This window comes from Paralichthys olivaceus, chromosome 5, assembly GCF_024713975.1.
Source record: "Paralichthys olivaceus isolate ysfri-2021 chromosome 5, ASM2471397v2, whole genome shotgun sequence".
NCBI lineage: Eukaryota > Metazoa > Chordata > Actinopteri > Pleuronectiformes > Paralichthyidae > Paralichthys > Paralichthys olivaceus.
Genome location: NC_091097.1, coordinates 14,062,223 through 14,074,942, shown reverse-complemented (window position 1 = coordinate 14,074,942; position 12,720 = coordinate 14,062,223). Strand labels below are relative to the sequence as shown.

General features: G+C 41.1%; 1 protein-coding gene across 2 annotated transcripts in view; it reads right to left on the bottom strand.

Annotated features, from left to right (window-relative positions):
• The window catches only part of cyth3b (cytohesin 3b), a 32,321-nt gene that overhangs the window by 10,950 nt on the left and 8,651 nt on the right, over positions 1–12,720 (bottom strand). The window contains exons 1-6 of one of the 2 annotated variants that reach the window (XM_020101880.2): positions 8,478–8,698; positions 2,806–2,888; positions 2,167–2,231; positions 1,173–1,239; positions 899–1,017; positions 372–452 (exon numbers count right to left, since the gene is read on the bottom strand). In XM_020101880.2, coding sequence (XP_019957439.1) covers positions 372–452; positions 899–1,017; positions 1,173–1,239; positions 2,167–2,231; positions 2,806–2,888; positions 8,478–8,508 — 446 coding nt within the window. In that variant the 5' untranslated portion in view covers positions 8,509–8,698. Of the gene's footprint in view, positions 1–371; positions 453–898; positions 1,018–1,172; positions 1,240–2,166; positions 2,232–2,805; positions 2,889–8,477; positions 8,699–12,720 lie in introns of those variants that run through there. The other variant, XM_069525144.1, reaches the window with a different exon arrangement.

Here is a 12,720-nt window from a genome sequence, read left to right as displayed (position 1 = left end):
AAATCACTCCTTCGCAGCTTTCAGTATTGTGCTGTTAGACAGAGCAAGTTAATATGTCAGCAATTCAACAGATTGTCAAACTGGATAGTCCCACAAGTAAAATGGTAAAGTAAACTGTACGCAAGACGTCAGTTTCGAGGGGCGGCACAAGTGTAGCCAATTACGACACATGATACCAATCACCGCTGCCATACAGGATTAGTATTCTACAGCAGTTAAAACACATTATAAGTTGTTATTTCTCTAATGCACTTTTATTGGATCAGTACTTGGTATAAGGAACAATGGGATCAGAACATTATTACTTTTAATTGACTTAAAATCATCTCAAACTGGACTGTAACTCGCTCCACAGTCTCCTTTTCACTCACCTTAAGGCCTGTACGAGGTTGAGATCCGCAAACTCATGAAGCTCCACAAATGCCTGGAGGACCTTGATGTTGAAGTCGTCCCTGGAGGAGAGGACAGACAAATTCAACTATTTTAATTACTCTCCCCAAACAGAAACAGACTCTGGAATCATCTTATCTAGAAATATGCAGAATACAGTGACCGTGTCACATTTTTGGGGCCAAGTTAGAAACTAAATCGGCTCGGTCACAGAACCAGTTTCAGACAGACAGACAGTCCCAATGTGGGCTGAGCCAGGCAGCTTGAAATCCCCGTTGTTTTGACTGTCCTATCCTCATTGATTTTTCTTCGATAAGAACCACATGTCTGCTCAGATACTTTATTGGCACAGTCTCCCTCATCGCTGCTCTGGTCCATAAATCCAGACGACCAATTTCCTGGGGCTTTATACCCACATCTGAGCACATGCAGCGCCGATCCGACACAGAGATGGGGAGCGGAAAAAAGAAAGGTGGACGGAAAACAGAGGGAAAACTGTGGAGCTCACCGTTCTCCCAAGTAGTCCCCGATGACTGTTTTGTTGAGCCCCTCGCCTTTGTAGAGGAACTGTGCAATGTCTTCTGGAGTGTTCTGCAGAAGATCATTCTCCAAAAGAAACTGGATTCCCTGTTAAAAAAAGAGCGCACACTTTCAGTCCTGTTCCCCATTAATAACACTGACGGATGGCTTGGAGATATTCATTTATTCAAGAGGCCCAATCAAATCCTTAAACCATCATTCAACAGTTTTATGGATTCTGGGAGTTCAGGGTGGGGCCTGACCTTTTTAGGGTCCATGTTGAACTTCTTCCTGCCCATGGCGATCTGTTTGTTTCTCTGTGTGGTTTTGCTGCAGAGAAAAAACACAGTTTATCAAATGACTGTTAAGGGTGTGGTGTTGTCCTCAGGCTGCTGTGTTTGTTCACTACGTCGGTTTGTGATGGTTCGTCCAAGATGATGGGACTTTGTTTATTTACAAAAGTGGAAGACAAACTTAAAATACCTTAAGCCTGATGAACACGTGATTTTTTTTCAACCGTGCTGCATCACTGTCTTTATTGTAACGCACCTGCAGCCTGGTGCTCATTCTGTATGCACCCCACAGGGAAATCTCTACCTATGTGTGTCTGTTCATGCTCCCTATGTTTCCTGTGTGCTCAAGATAGCCTGAGCCCCTTTGCCACCTGCACCTCGCGCACGCGCACACGCACACACGCACACACACACACACACACACACACACAGAGACAGAACAAGACCGTTTGGCTCATGTTTGGTCAGAGGACTGTCCCACTTCACTCCTCAAACAAAAGGGATTGACACACCAACGGCACACACACAAACAACAGGTGTGAGTTACGGAGGAAAAAAAAAAATATATATATATATATATATGTCTGTAAAGGAGAAAATAAAGAACGAAGTAGAACTGAAACTATGAGTCAATTACCTGATTTGACAATTGACAGAAGATTAAAAGAAATAAACAACTATATACGTCGTACATAAGAGTTACTGTTGGAGGAAGTACTCAAACATTTTACTCAACAGTACAAAGAGACAAAAATATACTCAAGTATAAGTAAAAGTACCACATTAACTTTTCAACTTGAGTAAAATTAAGTAGTAATCTCTATGGTGGTACGATAAATCTACTTAAGAACAAATGCATGAAAAATGTACTGAAGTAAATTAACAAGTAATTAAATCAATCAAATTCAATTACATTTTACATTTTTATTAATGAATGCAGGAAAAGGAACCAAAAGGAACTCACCTCTCCCCCACACAGGTTAGCTGCTCAATCTCAGTCATTACCTCTGCAATCTCAAACTTCAGCCGCTGCAGAGAAGAAAACAGGAAAATAAGTCAGCCGCTTGTTCTGTACAATTAAATTTGTGTTTTATTACTTTTAATAAAAAGACAGTGATTGGAGGAGGATGACGTGGATCAAGACGCAGCTCTGAAGTAACAAGTAAACACTCGGATGATTCTAATTTGATGATGATGATGATGATGGTTACATAAGATTTAATAGCAAAGAGCATCCAGACGAAATGTTCCCTTACAGTTACAGTCGGGTTGGACGATGCGGTTCAAATCAATATTACACAATTTTAATAGGATCATCGTAAGAGCATATTTCTGCCTTTATTAGACGCTGGATTGTTGGGAGGCAACGGGAAATGCCTGATAGGATAGAATTTGCACGTATGTAATGTATGCACAGAGAAAACACATTAATCAAAGTATGTTCAATATACTTAATATTATTCAGCAGCTTCAATAACATGTTCTATTGATTTAGAATTTGCCAATAATAACTGATTTCGAACAATTTGATAATCCAGCCATCATGTCCAATAACTGTCCGCTGCTGGAATATATAAAATCGAATTTGTGGACTGTCACTCACTTCAATATCATCCAGCAGCTCTTTTTTCCTGCGTCGTATGTTCGACAGCTCATCTTTTTCCTCCAAAGACAGGTCCTCAGGTACTGGAAAATACAGAGAGAGGGATAAATGAAAGAGTATATGTGTGAGAGAGGGATTAAGCCTGACAGTGCATTCCTGTTCAATGAATCTATCTCAAAGACATTACTCATGACCTAAATTAACAGTCTAACAGACAGAGGTGCTGTTTTATTTTGAAACCGTGGATTAAACACGATATGCTGCAAAGAGGTTTGTGAAGCCTGGGAGTGCAAAACTTAAACTTTATTTGTGGCCATGTGTTACTCCCCCTTTCATATCTGTCAAATAAGACACCACTGAGGATGAAAACATGGGGCGAAGGCAGAAAATGATGACATCTGGACTGAAGTTGTGGAAGAAGTTCGATCGGCTTTATTGGCAATTCAAGGACCACCTGGACGAATGGGAGTCGAGTATTCACAATCTTTTCGCTCTTGTGCTTTGTGGTTGTACCAACTCCTGAGGGAAATAACTGGCCCTTCAGCTGCTCGACTATGTTCACCAAGTAGTGTCAAACTGTGCAGACTTATTGTACTTCATTCTGGTCCACTTAGAGTTTTCTTGGAGGGACACATGCAGTTGGTTCCCTCGTAGTGTCATAGTCCAGATGCAAAAAAAAACAACACTAGCTTAACACATAACACGCTTGTCTCACGTCAAATGTGTGTGTGCCTGTCTTTATTGGATTAAATAACGAAACACATTTGTTTTGGGATATCCAAAGTAATCCTCGTGGAGACTGGTGATATCAGTTTCGCCACACTCTACCATTTTCTCTGCCGCATCTTTGTGTGTGGCAACAGTGGTCTAACAGGCGGCTGAAGAGGAAGAGAGATGTGCAGATATGACTCTCAGTTCGTATGTTGTATGATAACCATCAGCTTTCATACTGTGAAACCTGTGCACTGCTGCAACACTATAGATTGTACAGGTGTATCTAATAAAGGGGCCAAGGAGTGTAAACAGTGTTACGGCAGGTGGTGGGAGCAGATCATAAAAAACAGCCACATAAAGGGAAGGAACTTTCTCACGAGAATTTTCTTTCAAACCAAATTAAAACCGCAGAAAATTCCCTGTTGAAAAGCAGATGACTTCCATGAATAACATCCTGTGTGTTTGACACGCAAACACACGCACACACACGCACACACAGACCACTGAGCATCTGGCGTGACCCGCCCCCTCAAATATTGGCTTTCTGATCGTCAACTCTTGTCGAGCCCTCATTTGAGGTAATTAAAACTGCAGAGAGAGCACAGCACATCACACAACACGTAGGTTTTACTGCATGAGCTCACACACACTGTATGCACAGGTGAGTACACACGACCCACTGTATGCATACACAATTTACACTTCACACGCATGACATGTATTTTATTCTACACCGAGCGTCTCCCAAGAGCCACCTACTTATCCTTCATTTACCCGAGCCACGTCAACCTCTCCCCCCCCATACCCGTCAGAGGACCTCCCCCACTTTCCTCCACACATCAGAAAACAGCAATCCGTTTGAGAGTGAGCTGACAGGAAGTAGGTCATTTTCACATGGAGCTCCTACGCTGTCTCTCTCACACACATACACATGAACACACTCCCCCTCTATCTCTCTCTTTGTCCGCCTACACCCCAGTGCTTGAAGTGGGGGTGAAAGCAGATTCAAATCCCCCAACTGAATCATACCGCTAAGCAGCTTTGCAATTCAGACTTTTTTTTCTTCCCCGACTATAAATAATGAAAACAGAAAAGTAGTACTAGTTAAATCAAGTCATTTCTTCTCCTCTTTATCTATCTGCTGCATCTCTCTCCCACACTCCCCGGATCAATCCCTCTGCCCCGTCTTGCTCTGTGAGACAAAGTGACAGAAGAAGCATGGATCATTAGGTTATTATGTTCTGAGGGCACAGAGCGCGTGTTATCACAGACGAGCAGCCAGTCAAGAGAGCGGGGATCCAGATGGTTGTAGATGTCTTTTTTAACAGTGTGAGCATTGGTGTGTGTGTGTGTGTGTGTGTGTGTGTGTGTGTGTGTGTGTGTGTGTGTGTGTGAGAGAGAGGCATGGTCTTCAAACTTCAACAAGACGATGCACAGACGAAACAAAGATCACAGAGAGAGGAGTAGCGTGTGAAAACATTTATATGAAGAGAACACAACTTTTTAAATGATCATGCAGAGGTGCAAAGTCTATTCGATGCTAAATATCCTTAATTTGTCAGGATTAATCAAAAGTAGTAGTTTCCACTGGTTTGACAACAATTTCATGATGGAAACCATCATAGCCAAAATGAAAAAAGTATTTTCCACAGTTTGTTTGTTATGAAATTGTGGATTGTAAATGCTTTTAATACAAGGATAAGCTGCCATTTACATATGTGCAATTGATTTTATCCATGCTAGTGCAGTGCCAGTTCTAAATATGCCTTGTTTGTTTTTGAATAAACAAGTGAACAGCTCTGTGTGCAGCAGAGGTGGCCTCAGGGTTCTGCAGACTTTTAGACTCCTTGTGAACAGTCTGTGAGGCTGAAGAGGATACAAAGAGAAAAAAAAAGTTTTGAAGAGACCACATCTGCGAGTCAGAGAAACAAGGAGGCTAAAGGATGCCGTGAATGCCAAGCAGCAAAGTAAGACAAGAGTCCCGAGTGATTTAGGAACAGATACCAGCACCACAAGACATCTTCACACTCTCTGCCTCCTTTGCTTTCTTTCCTTGGCTTCAGTTAAGCAGCCTCATAAAGCAGTAATTGTGGAGCAAAGAGACCCTGCAGGCAGCCTACGTCTGTAATGCGCAAAACACTCCATCACTCCTACTCCGGCTGAAAGAGCTCGGCTTGATCTGGAGAATGGGACAAATTGTCTGAGGAGACGGAATCTGTTTCGGGTCACAGTTCCCCTGCTGTGTACTCAGAGTTACCTGGAATGATTGTGAGGGCTACTACTACTGACTGGACATATGATCCATTAAAACATGAAAGTGTATATTTCCATAGAGAGTTGCTCTCCTTGAAAAAAAGATCCATATTAGGTTATATACAAAGATGTCATGCTCAGCCCCAGGCACAGCCACATTATCAATTATTATCAATGCAACACCACTCAGCCTTTTCATATGATGACTTAGGGGGCTGCTGTTCCAGTAATAATCTATACATCATTATAACTGCCTTTCCCTCCCCCAAAGGTCCTCAAGCATGCATGGGTGACTGACCATGTGTTCTTAGAGAGACACAAGGTTCAGACTTTTCAAAGCACTCCCTTTTCAAATCTCACTTATTACTAGAACTGTAAGCAGCCTGGTCAATAACAACATCAGCATCATTTCAACTTGGAAAGACCAAATTATTTTTTAAGTGCCGACACCAGTGTCGATGTGCTGCAAACAAAAAGACACAATTTCAAGCAGCAGAATTCATGTGTCCTGCCTCCTGGATAATCTACCCAGTCGCGACTCCTCCCCTGAATGCTACAAATATTATCATGTTGTTCTGAATGAATCTGACCCACACAATCTCCTCCTGCTGACTTTATAAGAGAAAAGAAATCCCTCTTTGGTTTTATAGTAATTGGGTCATTGTCAGATCTGCTCACAGTTGATAAAAAGCATTATTAGCTACTATTACTCCGTTCTAAATGTAACTTATGACTTGGCCTGATATAGACAAACAATAGGGATCATAAAAAGGAAAAGAGATCACGAGCAAATGCTGAAAACAGTGGCTGGGTTTCAGGTCCACCCATAATCCATCATTACACTTATATAATCTAAATGGTGTTCTTTGTTGGCGCCAGTGAACACTGTCTTGGTGACTACAAAGACACACAAACTAAGTCAACAGCTGAGTTGTTGGATGTTGTGTTAGTAGCAGCGCTGACCCTGTACTCACTGATAACTGAGCACTACTTTTGAATAATACATCACTGGCCTGTTCCTCCTTCCACTTAGTATGTGAATCCAAGAAAGGCGAGATCAGTCCTGAGACATTTCACCGTCTGATGCTTGTGGAGATTAAGGATAGATTAGGATCCGATTCATTTGACCGACTAGTCTCTGTTGTTAGAACGCAAATGTAGATGAGTAAATTACAGTCACAACTTTCCAGGATCCAGGGCAGCAGAGCACATGGACCTGCGTCTCCTTGTCAGCTTGCAGACTCTAGCATGAGATACCTATCACATTACCTATCACAGCAAATCTATCCTATAGTTTTCGATTAAGCTCTAATTACGTTTGAAGCTTTGAATAAGGACTTGCAAGCTCTCATTAGCGATGCATTCAAAGACACTCTGGCGTCAGAATTTGGTAACACTTTATTTTTCAGGTCTGTTATGAATAATTTACTCGAAGTTTCCTGGAGAGAATCTTGGAGCTGGGTAAATACAGGAAAAAAAGGGAGTTTAACATTTGAATGTTTAGCTCACCTGCTATCCTCTGACTAAAAGTTGGGTTAGCTGAACATTTAAAATGAATTAGCACAGTACGATTCTTTTGTGGAAACTTCCTTGTAGGTGTTTTAGAAAAATAATCTGAATTTAGAGACCTATACAATAAAGCAGTAACTCAAAAGAGTCAGCTAAATAAATAAGTATATAACGATGGCTGACACGTCTCCACTTCATACTAACCAGAAGTCAAACCAAAATATCCAGGACACTAACGCGGCCATCTTGCACGTTTGGAGTCTGTGCAGCAGTGACTGCTGGGATAGAGCCACATTAGTGATGTTCTGTCGATACACGTGCTCCACCAATCAAACTCAGCTGTCAATCATGACCTTTTGAATCAACATCAAACAACTGATTAACAACACAAACAGTGTAAGTGTGGAAAGAACTACCTAAAATGACAGAAACCATCTTTGAGTAAAATGTATTTGATGTGTACTTTCACATTTCAGTTTGGTCCATGTCCTATCCCCTAACATGGAGGAGGTAGGGATTTATGGCCTATACAGCAGTCTGCCATCTATTATATACAGTACATTCTCTGAGTTGGAGCTATTTGAGCAATAGACAGTTCCAATAATTTTTGATTCAAAAAAGACTATTTCTTAAAGAGATACTCAAACACTGTATAGGTCTTGCATACAACCATGGCAGATTTGTAGCTAATTAGCTAAAACTACATTACAAAACATTACACCAATCAATCAATTGAGAGTAAATCTCATTCCCAGCTAAAAACTCCACACAAGAAAAACCAAGAGTCAACAAAGTCAGTGAAACACTTCCTGACTTTCACCAGGCTCAAAGAGGGACAATGGAGGGGATGTCTGCTGTGATTAGGACCTGTCTTCCCGTAACAATAGCAACTACTTAAACAGGCTGAGACCGTTTCCACCACAGGCTAATTAGGGAGCACTTACGCAAGTTCACAACACTATGTCTGTGGTGAGGCTGCTGCTGCAAATGTGTGCAACCCAGCTGAGTTAAGAGTGATGCAAGAAAGTCAGTGTGTCAGAGTCAGTGACACACTGACAAATAAACCTCTGATGGACTTGGTGTTTACATTCACTTCAGTGTATTGACTCTGCACATACAACATGATGCTTCACAGGTGAAAATATAAGACAACTACATCCGATCCAACATAATCCTTTCCTAAATAAATTACATACCACATCTCCGTTTCCTCACTCCAGTTCCCATGATCACTGCCGTGTGTCCAGATGATGGTCAGTACTGTGAGTGTCAGTGCTGTGGCTGTCTGCAGCCTGATTCCTTCTCATGTAAGCTGCAATTGTGGCTGGTAGGTGTGTAGTAATTGTTTTTTCCCCATGGTGTTACACCTACTCACAGCTCTCAAGTATGCAGACACAGACAAAGCATGAGCGCACACACAGAAAGCCTCTGACAGTTTCTGCCTCTTGACAGGTGACAGTGTAGCAGGATGGAAATGGCCCACATTCCTCCTACTGCAACCACCCAGTCTGGTCTGACTGGATCTCCATGCACCTCCTCTCGTCTTGTCGCTTCTTTTTATCCATTTATCTTTGTGTAGATATTCATTCCAACTCAAACAATCAGCCCTCCTAATGAAATCAGGCCCATCCTTACTTCACAGAGCCTTGAGAATATTTATGACAATGGGGATTGGGTTTTGGACTGCATTTCCCATTGGGTCTACAACACTGAGGACTCCACTAATATTAAAATCAGTAAAATCACCTCGACAGCATCCGCTGCAACTTAAATGAGGCTGGAGAAGCAGCACTCAGGTCTCAAGTTAACGCTATAGTTCAATTTAGTGAGTTATTTTTACCAAAAACTGAGGTTTCTTCTTCACAACTACAAACTATGAATGTGCCATTTTACAAACTATACCTTTACAAAAGTAGTGACTAAGGAATGACCAATAATACACTGCAACCAAATAAATACGCTGGAGTAAGAAATCACATTTGTTTTTTATGTTCTAATATGACCAGTCCAAAAGCTTCATATTAATGGTCACCCTCTCCCTTCATATTAATAGACTAACAAGATTTAGGTAGTTTCCTGTTCGCCTCATGATTCTGTCTTTAATCACATTGATTTCAAACAAGCCTAAAAAACAGTTTGATTTATATCTTTATTTTGTCAGGAAACAAATGTTAAACGCTGGAATTCAACATTCAGCCAAACAAAACAACATGTTTTAGTTAACCCCCAAATCAAACTGTTAGATGCGCTATTCTCTTTCGATTCCACCTCTACAAAAGTTCAGTTGAGGTGCCAATGATATGTTTCTGACTTAAACACATTGCATTAAAGTTCTCTTGATACTGCTCTCATTTTATACTTATATCATCATTTTCACCTTAGTTTAGTGATTTAGCATTTGCTATTAGCACTAAAATCGATGCTTCTGAAAATATTTTACAGTTTTACAGGTATTAGACGGGTAAAATTCTGACCTGATGATTATTGATAAAATAATAACACAAATCATCTTGTGTGGGGACATGAATGTCTGTAGCTCAACACATGTCAATCAATCCTATGGCAGTGGATTCACTCAAGATGACATCAGAGAAAATTCCAGGGGATAAATAAGAATAGAATAATCCATCCAGGAGATGCTGAGATATGTCCTGGGTTAAGTGCGGCAGCTACACCATGATATCTCGAAAAATGTAATTATCGGCTTTACACGTGGACAATTTTTTTCTGAGGGCCCAAGAAAGTACAGTGTTGAATTTGGACACACGATACGTTCAATATCAATTACATTTGAACAAACAGTGCCTTGCCGTCAGTGCAGTAATAGGGGCAGTGTCACATTCCTTAACAGGGAGTCAATTTTTCATGTTTCCATTTTGCATGTTTTTTCTTTGCATATTTGTTCACCTCAAAGAAATTACATTTTCCAAGTCTGCTGCAGTCCCTTGTTGTAAGCCTTCATCAGAGAAGAGACATCCACAACATCTCCTTTATGAAAATTACAACAAAAATCAGAGGTTACATCAAACACGGCTGTTTGAATCTTCAAAGCCTCTATAACACAATCCCTTTGAAACAACCGTCTCTTCACAGAACCCACCCGTCACAGTCACTTATTCATGAGCGAGTGCTGCGTTTGCCAAATTTCACTCTCAAAGAAAATGCTTCCTCTTCCACTTGGTGGTAAAACCCAGCCTCTGATTGGTTTAGTCGAGGGGCCATCATCACGTGCCATCATATCCTGAGACAGAATAGTAAAGTGGTCTTGGCAGCAGGGTCCCGTGTTTATTTTATTTTGCCTCAATTACAAGCGTGACAGTGAGCAGAGGTGGTTTTTCATTATGCTTGCTGACCTCACCTCATGTGTCGTTTCCACTCCAACAAAACACTGGTTTGTCTGTCAGTCTTGTTGTACGCAGTGTTCATGATAATCCTAAACTTTGTCTAGACAAGATCTTTCCTAATCAACCAAGGATTCAACTGTTACACAATAACAGCTCTGAAGTCAAGAAGGCTGCATGTGTGCGGCCAAACTAAGCCCTGAAGAATTTTATGTTTGCTAGGTGTACAGTCAGATCTGTTGAGACGGCAGCGATGCCAGTATCAGCACAATGTCGCATTTCCCTACCAGCGTGCACGAATAATCGCAGTACAGCCTGAGTGCTGGATAGAGCTGTTTACAACCCTATAAAATTCCTCTTAGAAACCCCATAGTGGAAAGTGAGTCTAATAAACCTGGATTCCAAACCTGGCAGTCGGGGTAAAGAAGATACAAATCTCAGGGGTCCAATGATGAAGTCCCATGAACCAAAGAAAACACACATTTCTGCTTATTTTTAGCCAAGAAGGCAGCGTAGCTCAGGTGATGGTCAAAACCAGTCAGTCAGTCCATCACTTTGATGGACTGAAATACCAAACTGAAATATCTCAACAATAATATGGTTTTCCATTAAATTTAGCAGTATCGTCTCAAACACCTCATATAACAAGATACTTTTGGATTTTCCAACTTATCCCATCTGGTCTTGCTGACATAATTGATTATTCTGCCTTCCTGTAACTTGATTTGTGTCTCTGTGTATAAATAAATCTGTGCATACTTGCAGGATCAGACATTGCAATGTAATTGTGGTTATTTTTTCTCAAATTTGAATGACCTGCACTATGTATGATGAGCTACAATGTCACTTCCTGATATCGGCCAGGCCTATATATGTCTTTTTCTTTCTTCTGGTCAGGTTAGTAACTCTGATGAACACCAGTTTGTTGCTTTGTTTTTATGTATTTTATAAATCTTTGCCATGGATTAGCACTTTTCTTTTTTTTGGAACAACTTAAGTGATGATCTAACTTTTCCATGAGCGTCAGCATCAAGTCAAAATTTGAACTCCAATGCTTAGCTGTGAAATTAATCGACCTGCTCATGCAAAGATAGTGACTAATGAATAAATTCCATGCTGTTTGAACTGTAGCCCTAATATAAAACGCCATGAGGCTGGAGGTAAAGAAAGCTACTCAGCTGTGAAGCTGTAAAGTTTGAAGAGGCCTCCAGAAACTTTTAGCAGGGCCTCTGTAAGATTCCCTACAGTCCCATTACACTCTGGAAATAGTCGTCTCTTTGGCTCACAGTGTGATATGGAGGCTCTGCGCAGACAGGCAGAATTTGCACGTGAAAGACAAACACTATGGAGGAGGCTGCAGGACAGACTGTTTATATCAAGCTCAGGCCTTCAATCTGGGAAAGAGAAGTGCAGAGATAACCGACAGACAGAGAGAGAAGTAGGACGATGGAGAGACGCTCCAGCTGCCAAGTCGGACTTCACTTCTCCTTCTGTTCTTCCAAGACAGCAGGAAGGAGAGGAGGCGGATGAGGAGGAGGAGAGAAGGGAAAAAAGAGTTCATAATAGAGTTAAAAACCTGAGCAAGGATTTCTTTATTACACAAAATGTGGGTGTTTCCGGTGAGACCATCACTGTTTTCCAAAAATTCTGTGCAAAGGGGTTTTCCAGATCATGAGCATCTGTGCACAGGAGCCCTTTCTTTAGCCTCTTATCTTAAATCCCACCAGTTTCAACATGACTATGACTCTATAGCAGCAAGACAGAGGAGCACACTCTTTTTTGGCTGACCTTAATAGCACAGCCGATTTAGCCTTAGCATTGCATTAACAGTTGCATCAGTCATCCGTTTTCCCAAAAATATGTAGCTAAATGGTTTTGCCTAATGCGTCATGGAGAAATGTGATAGCTGGGTTTTTTCTTTATTCTTTTTCTGCAGCAGACTTGGAAAAAATATTTATGTGACTTTGTACTTATGTTCATACATAACATAACATTTAGGTGCCATGATCAATATTTTTTGACGATGTGAAAGGAGTTGATCGTATTTATGGACCTATAGAAATGTTTCATCTGAATCCACTGCTGCACTCAACTTTTC